At 39.6% G+C, this 20359-nt stretch overlaps 1 protein-coding gene across 3 annotated transcripts in view; it reads right to left on the bottom strand.

The window, feature by feature from the left end:
- ADAMTS18 (ADAM metallopeptidase with thrombospondin type 1 motif 18) overlaps positions 1-20121 on the bottom strand; it is a 75604-nt gene extending 55483 nt beyond the window's left edge. For 2 of the 3 annotated variants that reach the window (XM_030470256.1, XM_030470257.1), the window contains exons 1-3: positions 19945-20121; positions 19718-19796; positions 17516-17832 (exon numbers count right to left, since the gene is read on the bottom strand). In XM_030470256.1, coding sequence (XP_030326116.1) covers positions 17516-17832; positions 19718-19769 — 369 coding nt within the window. In that variant the 5' untranslated portion in view covers positions 19770-19796; positions 19945-20121. The remainder of the gene's footprint in view (positions 1-17515; positions 17833-19717; positions 19797-19944) is intronic. The other variant, XM_030470259.1, reaches the window with a different exon arrangement.
- Positions 20122-20359: the final 238 nt, after the last annotated feature.

The raw sequence follows: 20359 nt of genomic DNA, 5'->3' as shown, positions 1-20359 counted from the left end.
TTGTTGTGAAGGAAGCATTAGAATCACTGGTTGCCTACTCTGACTTGAGCATTGTACAGGAGATCACATTTTTCTTTAGATTCTCAGTGACTCAGAAGAATAATTCAATTTATTCCATTTTCTAACATAATATAGATTTCTTGCAAATGCAAAATGTGAAGAGTTCTTCACAATATACCATTTTATTATCTGCAGATCTGACAGGAGGAGAGTACGATGTTTGAATTGCCAGTCTGAGTTAATCATGAAAGACTGCTCTGTTTGGCTGCTCAAAAGAAGTGTTACGCAGAACATTCAGCAATTATTAAAACAAGGTAACAAAATTGCATGTCTTTAATTATTCCTATATGAACAAAGACAGTGTTATCTCTGAATAGTGCCTTTGTATTTCTGCAGTTGACTGAACTTGTTTTAAACATCTATATGCAGCCCTCTGTCAACATATGGCAAATAAGGAAATATTCTTATTTGTTCCTCCACTTAAGGTAATTGAACCAGTCACATTGGTATTTAAATATATTAAATTGGTATTTATTGCAGGGTAATGAGATATTCTAGAACTAACACAAATTTGATTGCTTTGCCACAGATTAAATACTTGCTTGTCAGTACGTGAGCTCCTTCATTTCTCATGTTTTGGGGGTTTTTGGGGGGTCTTTTTAGTTGTTTGGGTTTTTTTTGTTGGGGTTTTTTTTTTTTTAACAGAAATAGGCATGATAAATGAACAGAAGAAAAATACTAATGTAAACTACAATCTTATGACACTAACTATACACTAATAATATTTAAGTGCCAAAGGTTTACCAAGTTGCACTCAAGAACACTTCATTAATGATTCTAGCTGTATGGTTCTTTGACTTGCTATAATGGTTGCTATACTGCAATTGCTAATTGCTATAAAGCAATTAGCTAAAACCAACAGCTCAAATTTAGGCTTGGTAGCTGTACAAGCACTTGGGTATGGCCTGTTTAAGCAAATCCCTGCAACTGTAAGATAAAATCTAGATCATTTATTAGTTATGACAGTTCTGAAATCCATCACAAAGCAAACAGGAAACAGCAGGAGTGTTTTATGAATGCATTTATGCTTCACTTTTCCTAAGAAAAAGGGCAGCCCACTATTTGTCATGTGCTGTCTTACAGTTGATTAGTTACTTACAGTACATCAAGAATAACAGAACAGCTGACTTCAGAAGGTAGTTTAGTTAGTCCTCTAATCAAGCATCCCATGTAACTGAGCGCACAGCTTGAGAGAACTAAAGTGTGAGAGGAGGTGTATCCTTTGGAAATTTTGAAGCATAGAAAATGCAGCCCTCTCTGTCCTCTCATTCTGTGTAAAAGCATAAAATAAAGCACTATTTATGTTCCTCTTAAATCTCTGAAATGTGACTTCAGGACTCCTAGATCTTTAACAGACCTTTCGACAGGGCAGAATTTTACCCTAAGGGTGGTTTGCTATGAATTAGGTGCAATGAGAATGTTCTGGCAAGATTCTCCTCCTCCTTTGTGTACAGCTAATCGATTTTATGTGGATGGAATTCAGATGTACTAATACTCTAGGGAAACCGCATGCCTTCTTAATGAATCTTCTGCTCCTCTAGTTGTGATAAAGGCAAAACCAGTAAGATTAGGGCACAGTGACATAGAAAATGAACAGCTTAAAAAAATCCAACTGATGATAGATAACTAAAATCAGTACTTGGAAATTCTTTTCCGTAGGTACTTAGCATTAACAGATGCTTGCTTGAGTGTTTCTGATAAGGAACATTCCTCCCTATCAGACATACAACTCCAAACATTAGAAGTCATGACTCAGGCCTTGCAGGAAACAATGCTATAAATTTCAAGATTTTGTAAAATAATGCCAAAGGGCTTTTGTGTTTTCTTTCTGATTTCTTGAACCATTCTCAACTGAGTTTTTAATGGTTATTTTTACCCTTTATGGCCATGTGTACTAGCATCAACCTTGGGTGTTTTGGTTTTTTTTTTTTTTTGTGAAAATGCAGCTTTTCCTGTGATGATGGGACTTTGGCAGCTCGACCTTTCAGAAGAACATTTCATATCATGAGTGAGAGTGGCAGACAAGCCTCAAAGACTTCCTTTCCCTTATGAAACACTGTTGAGGTTGCAGCCAATAGAGAGACACACTTATCCAATGCACTTGGACACCACACAGAGCTAGCCGATGAAGTGTAGACCCTTCACTCTGTTCAGAGGTCTTGGCTTCAGAGTGACTTACACTGACTGCATGAAAGCCCCAAAGCAAATGCTCTAGACAGCGGCAGTTCACTTCCCATACCCACTTTTCCCCAGCGAAGATCCTTCATGAAAACTTCAGCCTGGCAGAGCTGATGCAAATGAATTCCAGGGAGCAGAAGATCTGAGCCTGTCTGACCTGAGATAATTTGCATTCAAACAAAATAAATCCAGCTCAATTCCCATAGCAATTTTACTTTGCTATGAATAGCTCAGCAACTCCAATAACGAGGAGCTCGGGTTACATCTGATTGCCAGCTGTATTGCTTACTAAGAAGTTAGGTCAGTGGTTCCCAACCTTTTAATTTTCCTTCTTGGAGTATACATTGCTATGGATTAGTTACATGAGAGAGTGGTCACAAGAAACTCTGTAGGGAGTAAAGTATCAGCTTTGCTGATATTCCACATACACAGACATATACATATGTTGAAATATCTATGTGGGAAGGAGAAAGGGAGGGGAACAAAAGAGCTTAGGCCATTAAGGGAATGGAAAACAAGAAGCAAAGATGGCCCAAGAGTGAGAATGTCAGGCTGGCGTCTGGGTTATCTGGATTAAACTCCCAGTTCTTCAGCTTCTTTGTTCCTTATTTCTCAGCTTTATAGTCAGGATTTTGTAATCAACCCAGTCAATGCTCAAGACAGACTTGTGAAGGCTCACATCTGACCCCAGCTGGGTTGTTCTATTAAAATGCCTCCATCTTCCTCACTTTAAGCTGCAGCCCCAGCCTTCAGGATTTCACTCAGTAGCTTCAGCTGTGATCCGGTGACCAGCTGGACTAAGCACAGAAGGTCACAGAATAGCTGTGCCATGTAGTAGGTGGCACCACTCACAGGAACAGCAATGCTACATTGTCTGTGAACCAGAAATATGCATTCAGTCACTGGAGTCTGAGAAAGTTGATAGGTTTGCTCACAACTAGGAATTCCCTTGCTATAATGCTTTCTATTTTTCACATGCCTGTAGAGAAAGTTTGATTATGTAACATCACTGTGAAAAAAGGAGTAGGAAAGCCTAAATTTCATCTTTTCTTCTTTTGCTGTAATCACCTATTTGAAACAGGACAGCAGCCCAGGTGTGTCTGAAACATTTTTTCCCCTCAAGAAATGGTAAATCAATAAAACCTTGAACGCAATTCATACTATTAAACATGAAATGCAGGGCAGCAGCATCCTAAGGATCCACTGAGATAAAATAAGACCTCACCATTTTCTTAGTTTTTCAACATGTTGAGAAACTGGTACAGTGCCAACTCCACGTAACATTCGGATAACCATAAAAACATCCTTATCATCTAGATCTTGGTTTGCAATAGGTATTTGAATACAAAGTGAGTTATTTGCTAAGATAAATGTAGTAACTTGTGTCTATATTCCACGTCATAAAAAAGCCTCATTATTTGTAGGCAACATTTAAGGCCATGAAACCTGCCTTCATAATATTATATTGTCGAGTATACCATGGATCCAAAGATTCTTTGTTTTCTTAATTGTAGCTACCAATCAACAGTGCTCAGACATACTGCACTAACCCTTGTCCTGCTTTCAAACTTTGCACACTCATTCACACTCCTCTCTACCACAAATTAGCCTATGATGTTTCTGTTTCAAAGGAATGATGCACAAAGGTGAGCATGCTATAACAGCTCTGCTGTGCAACTGTAACAAAATTAAAAGCAGGAAACCTAGGTGGATTTGTCCTAGACTACATAATTTTTCAATAGAATTATAAACAAATGTTTGATGAGAAAAGATCCTCAGTGCAATTGTCTGACTAGAGAAATCTCTGTAACAAATATAACTGTAATGGCATGCAAAAACTGCCACAAAGAGGTCCTGGTTTGGTATGAAATAAAACATCATGACATAACTCTTCAATAGCAACAGTAATACTACCTTAATACTGGTCCAGATATTAAGCATAAAGCGAGGTAAATCCACTCTTCAACCCAACACATCAATTTACTTCTCCTGACAGGGTCAGAGTACAACACGCAAGTCTCAACTAGTATTTGGAGCGTTAACACAATAGTTTCCAGGTATTCAGATCCATGTTTGACTTGTACTTACTGTATAGGCCTGCAGTACTAAACTGGTCATGAAAGGTTACTCTGATATCACCATAAGCAGACTTTAGCCTAAGCCTGTGAATTATGTGACTATTTAGCAGGGATGATTCTTAAGAAAAGTATGAAAGATGGTGTGGGAGCATTTACTTGTGTCTTTTCATTGAAGAATGCAGTTCTATTACATGCCTTTGAGAATCAGAAATGAGAAGAGAGGACAAAGAAGCTGAGGAGAGGACATCAAGGTTCCTACTTCTACTAAGTTCCACAGAAACTGGCTCAAGAAGGGAGGGCTTTGATTCCTGTTTCAGCAATCACCATTTGCAATGATTTTCAAGCAAGTGAATATAATTTCTTCATTAAATCATTTGTGCAGTATTGTTTTCAGTGCACTACCTTACATATTAGGCTCTCAAAATATACTCTGTGGAGCCTAAGTAACCCTGTGACGATCTCTGAGATCTCAGGAAATAGAAAAGGTGAAGTGACAAAAGGAAGGTTGTGCCTAAAAGCAACTTTTTATTATGTGAGATACTCTCTATTGAATCAGTCTAAGAAATCTAAAAACCTACTGCCACAGATGTTGATGCTATGTTAAACACTATAGGCATTCTTATTGAAATAAAAATGCAGTAAAGTCAAGGAAGATACAATTATCTGGAGTTTGTTGACAACTCAGCAGGCTGCAAAGTTATAAAGGGTTTTATAAAAAAAAAACCCAAAACAAAACAAAATCAGCAAAATACTTTGGAGGCAAAATTTCCTAAGCAGCCTGACCCTCTTTGTGCAATCAATCTACTGAACAGTAGGTTAAGCAAAGGTCAGGTTAAGCATAGGTTAAGAAAAAAGCTCCAAGAAGAAGAATGTGCTGTCAGGGTCACAGAGGCTCTGGGACATCATGGAAGTGTGTGAATTAGACACTTCAATGTTCTCTGTAGGTCCCAGTCCCAGGGCCTGAGTGTCTCTCTGCTCTGTCCCGACACCACAGAATACAAGACCTGAGTTCCCTCCATGTCACACTGCAGCCCACAGCTGCTCTCTGCGGACTTTAAGCATGAAATACACAACTTCAGCCATAATTTGAGAGAAGTGCTGCACAGTTCAGCTGCTGTTGTATCTTCAACCCTTACTTAGAAATCAGGATACGCTTGATCTGCTGAGAAGTGCTGCATGAGTCAAATGAGTAGTGTATCAAAGCACACCAACTCCCATGAACAAGAGAGAACTGGTCTGCTTTCATAGGCAAGAATTAGAAAAGTGAACACGAGAAGTGAAGAACGTGGTCGTCCCATCCTGAGTTTCTGAAACTCTGTGTCACTTGCACAACCACTGATCTAGCATTCTCAGATTGTAACTTCTTTGATAGAGCTTGTCCTCAAGCCTATCCCTCCCATTAGCGTATCCCTGACTTTCCCCCAAATAATCTGGCTGCTTAGTAGCCTCTAACGGGGCACTGCTGGCCAAAAGCATGAAGGCACTCAAGCCCTGTTTATGTCTACACACTTTCCTACATAAGATTATACGTAGTTCCAGGAATTAAAGTGCAATCCTACCAGTTCTCTAGTGTGAATTTGCCCAGTTTAATGTGTCATGACTAAAGATGTGACTGTTCATGCAATCCATCTGGATCATCAGTCATTTACTCCACCTTTTCTGCTTTCCAGGTGGTAATGTAAACAGAGGAAAAGCTAGAAGGACCTCTTGTTGTGAAACATTTCCTCTCTTCACAGCATGTTACACCACACACTCCTCCCACAGCATAGAGCCAGCAGCGTTAATGTGCAATGGAAGTAAATTAGCCACAAATAGCACCATAGGGAACTTAAATATTTTGAATGTATACCACATTATCAGGAAATGCCCACCCTCTTTATCTGTCAGGAACAAGGAAATTAAAAGCTTTGAAATTTTAAACTGCCCATCAGTTGTTATGAATCAATCAAACATCTTGCTGTGGAGAGGCAGCATGCATATGGACACTGGTGAGATAAGAGAGGGTTTAAACTACACTCCCCATACTGTTGGAACAGTTTCAGCCCGAGATTCCACATTTGACCACCTCTGTCCAGGGTGTCCTTTTCCTTATATATCTGCAGTGAACCTCTCAAAAGGCTAGAACAGGACACTGAAGTTTGATAGTATTTCAAATTATTTGTACTAATTCTCACAAATTTCACCAATCTGAATTTTTTTTCAAGAGTAAATAAGCTTTATAAGATAATTTGCAGACTTATAGTGACTTACTCCTTTAACATATAATGATAGAAGTCATGAAATACTGTTACACATTCTCTACATTATTATTTTTTGCAGTAACCCTACATCCATCCACCTACCACAAAAATCAAAGACAAATCGCATCAATACTCTCTTGAAATTTTAAAGTCCCTTCCTGGAAGAACCACAAAGGTGTTGATTTAAATGATAATTACTATTTTGCCAGTACAAAATACAGTTATTGAACAGCAGAAGAGACAACCGCAGGACTCTCCATGCCTCAGGCAGTTAAAATGACCACCCAGGACTCTTTGGTAATCAGAGGAATCAGAAAAATCAATTAACTATTTCAGAAACAGACTACATGTTCTCTTCTCTGCAATTGTTTGGCTATCCTACCAAAACTAGAATAGGAAAGAGAACTTGTCTCCTACAGGTGTTCCCAGGATGACAAGTGATAATATCCTTGTACATTTTTGTAGATCAAAAACTGTGAAGTCCATCTTCTGTCTAGCAAGGGAAACAAGCCTCAAAACCTACTTTCCTCTTTTACTCCCAATGCCAGACTTCATCAGGACTTGATTGGGATTCAGCCAGGTAATGTCTTTACATTTACTCTTGACTTTGCATGTTTTGGTGGCTGTCATGCTTCCTTTACTCCATTGTCACAATACTCTGGTAGCATAGCAGAACAAAAACAATTGGTATTAGTACACTGAAACAATTCTGGCAGCTTCAGGCACCAGATGCCAAGCACTTTGGTGCATTTTCTAGCAGCAGCAGCAGCTGATTCTCTGGGAAACTGCCTGAACTCCTGCTTCATTTTACTCCAGGCTGTAACTGTTGTCCATGAGAACAGCAGATGGTCAGTCTCTGCTCTCAGCAGACGGGTTTCTTTGCCCTTCATCTAACTTATGATTCAATGAAATCTGATTATACAGCACCACCCTCGATTATTTACAAGACGTGTTTTGGGGTCCACAGTAGAAATGGACATGCTTCACTTTCTCAATGAGCCAGTGGTATTTTCCATTTGCAAAATGTTTCTCTAAACCCAAGAGTAACTGTAGTAATGTTTCCCAAAGAAATGGTGAGCCTCTGGACTCAAGGTCCAGGATGATGTAGGGAGGAGGAAAAGAAAACACCCCTGAGGCCAGGTTCTGATCCAAAGTAGTCAGGATAAAACTCTTCATTCACTAAAAGCTTTAGATGAAGCCCATAAACCAGCAATTACCTGTCAATGAGAGTGGAAGATACTGTGCTGCAAGAATCAGTAGACATCAGCTGCTCACTCATGTCTCAACCTGGAAATTGTCCTTTTCCCACCCCTTTGCTCAAGCTTTTGCTTCTAGAGGTGGAAAAACAATCTGATCATCAGTATGAGATGTTGGGAGTGCAAAGAATATCCACACAGCCTCCCCATGGCTTCTAGGCCGAAGAGAAGCCAGCAAACAGAAAAAACCTGGAGGCTGGAGATACTGTTGTGGTTGTCTGGTCTTTACAGTGATTTTACAGACATCCACTGCAAACAGTGTAACATACAGCGGACTATCAGGAATGATCCTTTGCCAGAAAAAGTAGCAAAAAAGTGCCAGTGATGGAAGCATTTTTCTTGCCCATACTATAATCATCTGAAAAAAATTCATCTCGTCCCTAGCCCAAGATTGGTATTTTAGTCTTTAAATTATACTTGGATCTAACAAAACAAACAGCAAAACTTTCTGTCAGGCATTAACAATAAATTAAATAGGGTAGCCACATTTTTAGAAAAGTTTAAACTTTCTTCTCCATCACTGTGTTACAGCAGTTATACCTACCCCTTACCATGAGCAGACTATAATTCAATTACAATATTAACTCAAAATATTTCTAAGGCTTAGTGTAGCCTAATTTTTAGACTTCTTCCTAACAAAAAGAATGAGTGTGTTGCATAAGCCAAGGCTGGTCAAGATAGAATTATTTTTAAATGCTCACTCTTCTCACTGAAGTGCAATAATTTGCACAAGGAAAAAGCAAATATGGTTTTTATTTCATGATTAAAAAAAACGCCCAAACCTAATTATATTCTGGTGTTATATAAATTCCATATCTCATGGCAAAGAAACTGCAGATTTGAAGAGTAATCCATATTTCATTAGTTTGTGTACTCTACCACAGAATATAATATTACGTTCTTAAATTAGTTGGAAGCCACACTGTGCTGCAGAGTATAAAAACAAAAGTGAGGGCTCAAGCTAGGTCAAGCATATTTTGTATAGGTCCATTAAAAATCTCATGCCATTAATATTAATAAAGATGTTGAGACACAAAAGTCCTTCAATTAACATATATTAGGCAGGCAGGCACAAGCATTCAAGTGATCCCACTGTGAACAGCAAGAATCCAGTCCTCAAGAATAAAGCCATGAGTGTGTTGTGTACATAGTGGGGCAGCTAGAAATGCTAATGCCACAGGAGAGTGAAAAGGCAACACCCCATTGTCTGTGCAAGTAAATATCACATTATTGCCTCAGCTTCCTCTACTATTACGCAGGTTTGTGCTGGGCCTTGTTATTCCCGTAAGAATAACCTCAAGACCTATTATCTTTGTCTTCAAACCTTTTTCTTTTACTATTTTTTGGCACGAACTAGTTGGGCAGCCACATATGAGATTGAGGAAAAGGATTTTCATCTGACTGTACAACTTGTTTATAGATTTCCCTAGCTTATGAACTCACACTGTAAAAAACGAAATTAACTTGCATGTTCCAGAAATTACGCTGGACAATAATGGTTCCCACGGTACTGAGCTTCAACCATCAAGACTCATTCACTTGCGTGTGACCTGATTATTTGACATTTCTTCACCCTCATTCTTAGTGACTTCCGAGCACGATAAACAATAAAAGGTTACTGATGTCAACCTATTATGAGCCAGGATGCTGTTCTCATCTAACACACAGTAAAGCCAGCACTGAAGCTTAATTAATACATGTTTGTAAATTGTGCTGAGCTGCAAGGCATTACGATTCCAGGTTTCTTCTGTAAATGTTTACCTCAAAGCTTTAGTCAATGCTTTACTGTCTGAACCAAAGATAAGTTCTGCTTCCATCAGCTATTCACATAGCTGGTCAAATCACTGTCAGAGCAAATCAATAGGAAATTCCTTTAGCATACTGTAATTTATGGTAGACCTGCAGCAACAGAATTGGGATTAAAACGGGATAAGAAAAGGCAAGAAAGAACCAACATTTCTGCTCCCAGTGACATGATCAAAAAGACAGAGGAAAACCTTGTTTGTAATGTAATTATCCATTAAAGTTCAATGCAGATACCATTTAAGGGCTAGTCAGAGCCTTCCTAATACAAAACGAGTGATTTTTAGAAAAAAGATACTAAAGTCTGAGTTGCAGCTGATAAAACCCACTGTAGGTCCACTGCTAGCTCTCGCTACAGAGACAACTAAGTTTAACCCCTCTCCTGCCAGCTCACTGAGAGAAGACCATTACAAAGTGAGGTACACAGATGTAACAACTTCAGTATGCGGTCAGGAGTCAAGTCTGGCGGGTCAGTTTTGGGCATCAGGGAACACTTCTGATGCCCAAAAAGGCTGCTGACTTTAGTGGGGTTGCTGTCACTTATCACTGGACACTGCAACTTCCAAACAGAAAAAAAATGCTATTTTCTAGAAAATCCCTAGAGCTCTATATGTGTGTTAAGTCAACATTACTCATGCCCAGGACAGAATGAAATCAAATGCAAATATCTCTAAAATTGTCTTAAAGAACTGACCGATAAAGAATTGGCATCACAGCTCTGATGCCTTTGTCTAGCATGGCCCCAGCTTTTACCTTGCCCCCATCCATGCACTGCAAATTTCAAGATCACGGACACTGACAACAGTATTTAGACCTCCATCCTTCTCTCACTGTTTGCAGTACTGGACATCAGTCCCAGAGATCAATCTACTGTCTCTTTCAAAGAGAATGGGACACGCCATGCATCAGAAACACAAACCTTTCCCTAAAAAGTTGAAAATTAGAAAACATTACCTTAAATATCTTGTAGAGTCATACACAACTGTGACAAGCAAAAACTGTACGGGCCAAAATGACCAGGAGACCTATGGAGCTGGTAACAAACTCCCAGCGACCACCCAGACTAGTCATAACTGGGAGCCTAGATTGAATCGAAGTCAAGATCCCAACTGAGTACAAGTATGCAAATCACAAAGCTGTCACCATCGTCAGGGCCCAGGTTGTGCAGAGAGGCTAAGGAGGGAGTAAGCTTGTGAGGAAAAGAAACAAAATGTTTAAGAACAGTTTTGATCCCATTGTTTGCTCAGATCAAGTGGATTGCGTGGCAGGGCCAGGGCACAACCAAGATACTCCTGTACTTTCCGCTCTACTGCTGCAGGTCAGGAGTGGTCTGCTTGAGTTGGACTTGAACTACAGTTTCACAGACCGTCATTGTGTTTTGGGTAAACAAAAGCCCTTACACTCCAGATCTGCAAACCTGGTATGTTCCTCAAACACTTCTGAAGTGGAGAAGAAGGGGAAAAAGACAGAAATAAAACCTTGTTTAGGTTAATTATTAGTAACTGAAAGCTGCTATTAGTTATTAGAATCAGCCTCTAAAGAGAGACATATTTTAGATGTTCAGCAGATCACAGCTGTGCAGAAGATAATATGTTGCATCTTAGCAGCAGAGATGGTCCAAATGAAAATAGTGGCGCTTAAAATAAAAATCCCCATTTACATCAAAGACATCCTGTTATGAAGAGGTCAAGTCTGTGCAGACAGGTCGTCCTCTTCTGACCCTTATGAGGGCATTTGACTATAAGCTTCACTCTAATGGACTAGGGAAAGTGTGGGAACTAAATTCTGTGGAAAGACTTTGCTACAACAAGAAAAATACTGATGTTTCAAGTGTAGACAGAGTCTACTAATTCCTTTAGAAGTTCTGATACAACTAGGCTTAACAAGAAAGACCAGGATGAACTGCCTATCTATGTACAAATGGATGGCTCCCTGTTTCTGGACTTGCTTTATGGGTGCAAGTAGCAGTGCTCGCAACAGCCTGAAGTTCGGTCTGAAATACACCAATGAATAATTTCCATGTTCTTATTGTCAGCAATAAAGGAGCAGGCAAAAATTACTGAGAACACCAGCTCCTATGGGCGCTTCTGTGAGCTGTTCTGCTCAACAGCCCACTGTGTTCAGGCTGATGGAGCCAAAGTGCTCTCAGTGACACAGCATTTCCTCTCTGTACGTCCAGGCTTCCAGGGGTGTTTTTTTTATATAAAACATGGAAGAGATGAAACTGCTATTAGTTTTCCTGTCTAGCAGAAGCAGACTATTTCTCCATCATTAATTCTTTTTAATTCCATTTCTTACCCATCAGGAATTAGTAAGGTCAAAATGCCTCGAATATCACTGTCTTAAGCAGAAAGCTTATCAGACAGATATGGAGAAGGACAATCAACGATCTAATCACACAATTCATCAGCAGTCAAACTAATCCTGAGATCAGAAACAGTGTCTTTTATTTGTACAGTATAATTTAAAGTATCTTTGAGAATATGTCTTTTTCCCACTGTCACCTCCTTTTCCTGTAAAGCTTTTTCTTATTTTCATATTTACCATATTAGAGAATGAATAATGGCAAAATGTCCAGTGAACAAAATTATGATCCTGTAAAACACAACTCTATTTTATAAAGGATGGAGATATAATGGTGTAGTAATATAAAGAAAGTCAAGAACTCACATGCCAGATGCTGTTCATGTTGTGCTGGTATAATGGCAGAAAATGTAGGATTTGTATATTGGCTTCTGGGTCGACTAAAAATAGTTTTGAGAGTGAGTCAAATCACCAGTTCTGTACTTAATTTCTCTTCAAGGTCCCAGAGGGTGAAATTTTGTCCTATTTTTACAGCTGTAGGTTTCTACAGGAACCTCAGTGTGAGTGGCAATTATTTTGTCCTTTTATCAGCAGTCTGGCTCACTGGTTTTGATGGGAGTTTGTCTGCAGAAGAACCTTCGGATTTGTCTCAACATATTTAATTAGACTTACAGTGGAATAAGAGGCTGTTGTTTCCATGAAATTAAATAATGCTAATACAGGGTGCAATTAAACAACTACAAAGAACGGGTATATGAGTTGCCTTGCCTGCCTGCCTCTTAGGTGGCCAGACTGTGTTAAGCAGCTTTAATTTTGTGGCTTCTTTGATACTTTGAGCAAAGTCCTGCCCTCAGACATGCACACACAACTTCCACTGAATTAATACATCTCCTATTTATCTCTCAGTACTACATCTAACCCCTTCTCCAGTCGTAGACTCTTCTGACAGCTCAGCTAGTGTAACATGATGCATCCTTCCCTCCTCTTTCTCTTCCCTTGACTAGACACTAACAAACGTAACAGAACTTGAGACAAGAGAAAGAGGCCCTTTATAATGAAAGACTCAATCACATCTTAACAAAAACAAAGGAGGGCACCAGCTAGTGCATGAAGCTGACTCCACTGTTCTAACTGAGGTACAGAAGTAAAAGGGAGAGAATGGCCCACATTCACCTCGTGTAACCAGGTGCAGCCTCTCAAGCCTCCAGGCCAGTGCACTTACTAAGGGTTGAATTTGGCCTGTGCAATAAACCTGTGTTTCATACAGTTTTAAAGGACCTGAGCTATAGTGATTTTCCCTCTGACTCAGAATACAAATGCGTGTTTACTCTGCAATGTAACGGTAGGAGAGTTCCTTTATGTTGTTCCTTTATGTTTCCTCTGGGCATACATTTTGTGCTTGCTATATATTGCTATATACCCTCACCTGTCCCCTCCACCAAACAGCAGCAACATCCCCACAAATACTATATAATAAACTACTCATTATGTTCTCTATTTTCTATGTTGTGTATTGGACTATAGTGTAAATTTATTTGACTTTGTAAGAGAGTTCTTGTTCACAAGGGAAACATGACTTCTCGCTCCTAAATGCACAGTTATAAATTACTTTCAAGAATGTCTCTAGAACACAAATGGACTACTGACAACTCTGGGGGTCTGATTTACTGTGTGACTGCAAACAGTTCACTTTATACAAGCGATTATGTATACGTAGACCCAACATAATGAGATAGGAGACAAAAACTACCATGCAAAGAGACAATCACACAGTTTATACTGAGACTAAGACAGTACTAAGTCTTTCAGAGACAACATCATCATGAAAGGCGAGTTAAAGATAGTGAACCAACAATAAATATCTGGTTTCAATGCAGATGAGATGGCACAACTTGGGGATGAGAATGGGCAAGGGGGCAAGAGGAATGAGGTAGGAATACAGGTAACAGCCACACTGAGTAAGTCCTAAAAACAATTTCTTATTCTAACAGTGGCCAGCAACATCTCCTTCTGCAAAGCTGAACCCCCCCCACTCTCCCGTATTCTGTGGATTTGGCATAGTCTGCTTCCCAATTAGATCAGACTGCTAAAGGCAATTATAAGAAACACTATATTACTAAATAATAGTAATAAAATAATATAATTAGAATTAAGTAAGAATTAGCTCAAGCCAGGAGTTTGGAAAAAAAAATGAATCTGGGAAGAATGAACAGCTTGAACTGGAGAATGTAAACCAAGGATGAAGTAGCAAGACAAACCAGTGGTCTGGATATATCAACTGGGACTGCTGAAGGCATTGAAGGAAGCTCCAAGAAGTCACGCTGGAGTAATGTAGGAGTTTTATTACAAGTAATAATGAATATCAGTGGAGAGAAAAATTTTGCATTAGTTTCTGGTTGGGCCACATTAAAACGATGCCAGAGAGGGGAAACTCGAATTGTATTTACTAATATAAGTGAACTCATTAACCCGAAGCTTTAAGAGTTAAAAAAAAACCAAAATACACTGCTGAAAGTGAGAATGTATTAACAAAATATATGAAAATGAACAAAATTATCACAATTTCTTTGGAGGCAATGTATCATATTCTCCACAGACAGCCCAGAACACATTTTGCTGAAGGTGGATGAAGCACATCCATCTTCTGAGCAGCTTTGATAAAATGACTGAGTAAATCTGTACCATGTACAGTGTAAACCTGGATTTTAATACATCTGTCATACTCTTATCGCTAAATATGATGCTGCCACTCAATGTCTGATGGTGAAACAGACACTTAGGAAGACTGAAAGATTTCTTGCATACAAGATACTTTAATTTAAAAAATATAATCACGGTTTTCTTGCTGAATAACAGATTTGTTCCAGCAAATAAAGGAAGCAGGAAAGGGCAGAAGAAAGAAAATATTCCATTGAAAAATCAAAGCACCTCAACACTTTGATGATGGAGAAACAAGAGACAGTACTCTCACTAAACTTGTACACATTCTCCTAAAATGCTAACTTCATATATTAGAGCATTTATTCAGATAAAGAGCATAGATCCAGTTTTGTCTTCTCACACATCAGGAAAATTGTGTTGACTGATGGAAACATTTGGTCTCAAATCAACAAACCAGCATAAAACTGTGGAGCCTTACTGTCAACTAAGCTATTAAAACACAAGTAAGATACACACATCTCTTAATAGATCTGTACCAAACCAACAAATTCTTGCTCCTTTCCAGTGTTAAGTTAAGGTCATCTTGCCTAACAAACCATTTCATATAGACTCTCTTGAAAGTCTACTCTGCAGGCAATGGCAGATAACAGACAGCTGAATGACTGAATACTCTAGGTCATCCAAAAAATTAGATCAAAGAGTCCCTGTAGTCTATTGAAATGCAATTGCTTCCAAACCACATTGTGTTGTTCCAGGCTTGAAAGAATGGGTCACTGCAGTTTTATTGTAGGGAAGCTATTGCTAATGAAAGGAACAATGGAAAGATTAGTGCTACCAACCATATAGAAGAAACACCACTTTTGGTTTAATTGCAGTGAACAAAGCAAATAGGAAAGAAGGGCAACCAAGTGACAAAAGTAGTTGGTGCAAAGAGGATATAGAAGCTATTCACAAGGTTCTCTTGATCAGAGCACAGCGTCCAGACTTAACATATGATTACTGAATTTGGATCACAGTGAAAAGTGACGTGGTTGTCTTTACAGGCAGCTGACGACACATTTTTAAGAAAGCAGTCTGAAAGACTGCTGAAAGACTAAGAATCCTGTTGATAACTTCCCTGGGATTCATTAGGTGCACTGAAATTATTTAATAAATGGATAGGGAGAGGAAAAAAAAAATTACACTTTGTGATACCTACGCTGCAGGAGATTATTATAAGTAAAGGTTTACTTCACTTACCTGTTTCAGGTAACAATTTAAAGTGAAATCTATTGAACCTTGGAACTGATTAAAGATTCTAATTGGTGATAATCTAGGTACTGGAAAAATCTAGGTACCGCCATAATAAATTTGTTCATGCCACAATATTTATTCTCTTTTGATCAGTTTCTGGATCTTTTCTAAGTGAATTTTACCAGTCATAACAATCTCCATGTCGAGACAGTGGTAAAAGATCGATTTCAGCCTCAGTTAAGATCACCACATTCTGTTTCTTTGTGACCTGAGGCAGACTTGAACCTTCCTTCTCCAGACAAGATTTGACAAGCCCAACTTCACTTAGCTCATAAAGCATGTTAAAAAACAAAACGTGACCAAACAGGGGAGATCGCCCAAAGTTTAACTGTTGTGTGCAGGTAGAGCACTTCTTTTAGAGGAAAAGACAAACACTAAGTGAGAACAGGTTTTTTTCCTGAATAAATATGGTAAAAGCTAGCAGCTGTGAAAATGAAGCTTCCACAGGAACAGCTAATCACATCTGATATTAACACAAACACAACTTAGAAAACAAAAGAGATCTTCATTCCAGTACCTGGCACCTGCTCCAAAGTCACATTTGCAACTGTTCAAATGGACTATAAACATACTAATTCCTCTAACTTGCTGAGGAAAAAAAAAAAAAAAAAGAAAGTAGAGCATTCAAAATATAATTCAGACTACTTCAACCACTTATCAGTATTCAACAGCTCTTCCTAACCAACAGTCTTCAAGTCACTGATTACTGTTTCAAAGGAAATACTGGGTGTCTCAAGTGGTCTTTTTTTGGTCTGGTCACACAGTTTAATAGCCCTTATGAACAAGTACCTTTGCAAAACAGGCTTCTAGAGGGTGGCCCAACATATCTTCTGGACCTTAGTCAACCACAAAGCACACAGGTAGTTTCATACACCTTATACTCAAATGTCATTGCTTTAATCTACATCCATAGGAGACTGTTTGCAAGTACAAGGGCTTAAGCCTAAGAACAACAATAACTATTAATTTTGTAGATGATTCTTCTGAATTACATCAGTAAAGACTTCTCTGAAGGCAATGAGCACTGTCAAATGTGTTTTAAAAAAATCATTTCTGAGTAATAACTTTCCATGAATTTGGATGACAGCTATAAATGGAAAATAAGCAATGATAATATTTAACGCATTCATAAGAGATCAACCAATTCAAATTTATAATCCCAAATAAGGCTGGAGTTGTCAAAAGAAGTGAAGGGAAACTGGTTCCTAACTGCTGCTGAGCTAGAGAATTCACCCTTCCTTAAGGCAGTTGACAAACCTAGGTATAACTTTTCTACAAGCTTACAGATTGATTTCTTTTTTATTTATTCATATTAGTTCAGAATGGCATTTACTTAAAAGCAAGAAAAAACATATCAACTATCACAAACTATAACAAATAAAAATTGCTATGGTATAATTACTAAGACTACCAGCCAGTCTTCTGTGCTTTTTACCCCAAAAGACTAATCAAAAAAAACACAAAGGGTGTGATGCAGTTCATTGGCTGTAATGAAACCTCTTCTGTTAAATGTAATAGCAATTAGTGGTATCAGGACAATCAGATGGTGTATGGTATCCCGAATATTATATGAATCACCTTCAGCTACTATTCCACATATGAAAATACTTTTAACGCTAATTTGTTTTAAAGAAACACTTACCAAGCCTACACACGTAGATATTGCTACCGAGGAGGTGCTATCGTTCCTTATAAATCCCTGGTAAAAACACTGCTCAATTTCATGTTCCTGAGAATTTGAGACTCCATCTTTCCCGAGTACCTGGACAATAAAACTGTTGCTTAAAATGGTTGAAGGTTTAAGTTCTAAGTGAAGTTCCTGTCCAAATGCTGAAAATTTGTAGTGCAAGGAACTCTTGGAACTCTGAGTTGATCTCTTTCTCCTAGTACTGTGCAAAACATCATGTGAAATGTACGATCCACTGGAATCCACTTTGACAGGCGTCACAAATACATAATCTGTAATGATAAAAAGTTAGCTATCAGCTTTTTTTATCCAACAAATAAGGCATCCTTCTAACATGGTAAGCATCAGACTTTCACTATAGCAGGAAGAGTTCCCTCATTCTCGGAATGGCCTGAAAGCTCTGCAGGCAACATGTGTATAGCCTTGCCTGCAGAAATGCACGTCCGTAACCCACACAGGCTCTCAAACTGTGTTTGTTTCTTTTCTGCCCCACTGAGAAGTACAGACTAACTAGCATAGCTGTGAACATTCCCACAATCACTCTTCTGAAGACATTTGTCATCACCAGCAGATCTGTAGGTTTTCCCCTCTCCCTGTATTAATTGCTGTCGAATGTGAAGGCCACTCGTGTTTGAGAGGTTTTTTCCCTTCCCTAAGAAGGCAGCAAACATTATATGACTGTAGGGGTAACTATGACTGAGACTTTGTAGAACTGTACCACTTATTCAAATGGATTAAAGGATTAATTTATTAATGCCTTAACTGAGCGAGACGTCATCTCTTTGTAGTGACTTGATTAGACTGGGTTTCAAATTGTAACTGACCTTCAGCAGAAAGAGATTACATCCTACTTAATAACCTTTATCCAGCCATTGCTAATTGCACGTCAAAGAAGTTTACTGTTTTGGATAAAATATGTGAAAAACTACAAAACTCTTTGTGAGGAGAAGGCCAAGATATAATCACAACCACCTAAGAAAGGAAAAAAAAAAAAAAAAAAAAATAGAGGCCATGATTCAGGTAGCTGTATAAGCAGGTGCCTAGCTTGAAGTACATTACCACTGCTGTCAATCTAGCCATATACAGGGATTACTTGAATCCTGGAAGCTGGGTCTGAATTTTAGCCGTTGGCTGAACTAGGACCTTTGCACCTACTCCTGGTTGTATGAGTAATTATGCTGAATAATCTGTTTCCCAACCCCACTGCAGTTTTGAGCTACACTTCTCTGTGAATACTTAAGGATGCCTATGCATCTGACTATAAAACAATTCTTTTCTCTTCCTAAATTAAAATGGTTAAAAAAAAAAAACCAAAACACAAAACCCTGCTTCTTGTGTTGTAACAGATGTTGCAAAAACTATCAATCTCTTTGCCTGAATAGATATTATTTGACACATTAAGCCGACAACATAACCAGTGATAGGTTGTTTTTCCTTAGACAGTGGAAACAATACATCAAAAGCTTTCACTTTCCTCAAGTGGTGTTAATCAGCGGCAGGAGTTGAGGATGCTAAGCAGGCTGCCAAAAAATGCAAGCAGCTGCTGGAGAGGGAATCCCCCAGCGAGCAGACGATAGGGTGCAGGAGGGTTTTCCTTTCTGCACCCTGGTGTGGTTCTCTATTGTACTTTGTTTCCACTCGCACCCAATAAAAAGCATATATTGCACTTCAAACTTCCCAAAGTCATCAGCATCTAAGTGTTAGTCTCTGCAACCCAGGAACAAACAGCTGCTGAGCTCTTGCTCACACAAGTCCGTCCTCCCATGTTTGTTTTCCCTTAGCCTGCGCTGCAGGGCTTCTTCTGCTCTCCCACCCAAACCTTTTCATTACTTCTGTCTCATTGCTTCTGTAACAGACACCCGAGGTTTTGTTGTTGTGGCTACATATGCATTCATTTTTCTAATCACATATATAAATAGGGATGTATTTACCATCTCATTCATTTGCTTTGCTGTTACATATTGTTCCTTTTAGCTTTTGCACACGGGGTTTAACAACTTAATCTCTGCCCATGATTAGCTATTTTACAGCAGCTAACTTGCTTGCGCTCCATGTTCCCTGAACACTGGGGCTTCTTCCCTTTAAATGCTCAGTCCATCAAAAAAAAAAAACCGCATCCATGCAAATGTTCGTATACACAGAAAGAGCAATACAAACCATGATTCAATTCAGTGATGCTGTCACTGGTTAAAGTTGCTGCATGAGACATGCAACAGAGGCAGCACAGCTGAAGGGTCTGAAAGAGAAAAAAGAAAAAGAGCAAAAAAAGGAGTATTGGGCGAGATTTACTTGACAAGGGAAGGCAGAAAGACAAGGCACCAGAAACAGTGCAGTAACCTGGTCTGAAAGTACACCATGCGACTGCAAAAGAAAGTGTTCTCGACCTGCCTTTACAGCGCTTCCGAGCCACGGGAGAGCCAGGAATCGCATGGAGCTGCCGCTGAGAATCGCAACAGGTAAAGTCCAGCCGACAAGCAGGAGACAGTCCATGTTCCGCCGCGCACCTGGTGTGCTACCTGCTCCCCGAAGCGTGCTGCGGGCGAGCCCGGATCCCCCGCATTGTCACCTGGGCTCTGTCCCGCAGCAGCTCCGGCGGCCGGCCCGCAGCGCCGCGTCCCCGCCGTGCGCGGCGGCGGAGCCCATGGAGCGGCGCCCGGTGCGGTGCGGGTGAGCGCGCCTCGCCACCGCCGCCGCGCACGCTTTAAGCCGCCGCCGCCGCGGGGCAGCGCTGCCTCCGGCGCCGCGTCTCGGCGCGACCGCCGCCCGGGGGGCGACGCGGAGCGGAGCGGAGCAGGCGGG

Source organism: Strigops habroptila, chromosome Z (genome assembly GCF_004027225.2).
Source record: "Strigops habroptila isolate Jane chromosome Z, bStrHab1.2.pri, whole genome shotgun sequence".
NCBI classification, from domain to species: Eukaryota; Metazoa; Chordata; class Aves; order Psittaciformes; family Psittacidae; genus Strigops; species Strigops habroptila.
The sequence above is the reverse complement of the archived record's forward strand: the minus strand, read 5'-3'. Positions and strand labels throughout refer to the sequence as shown.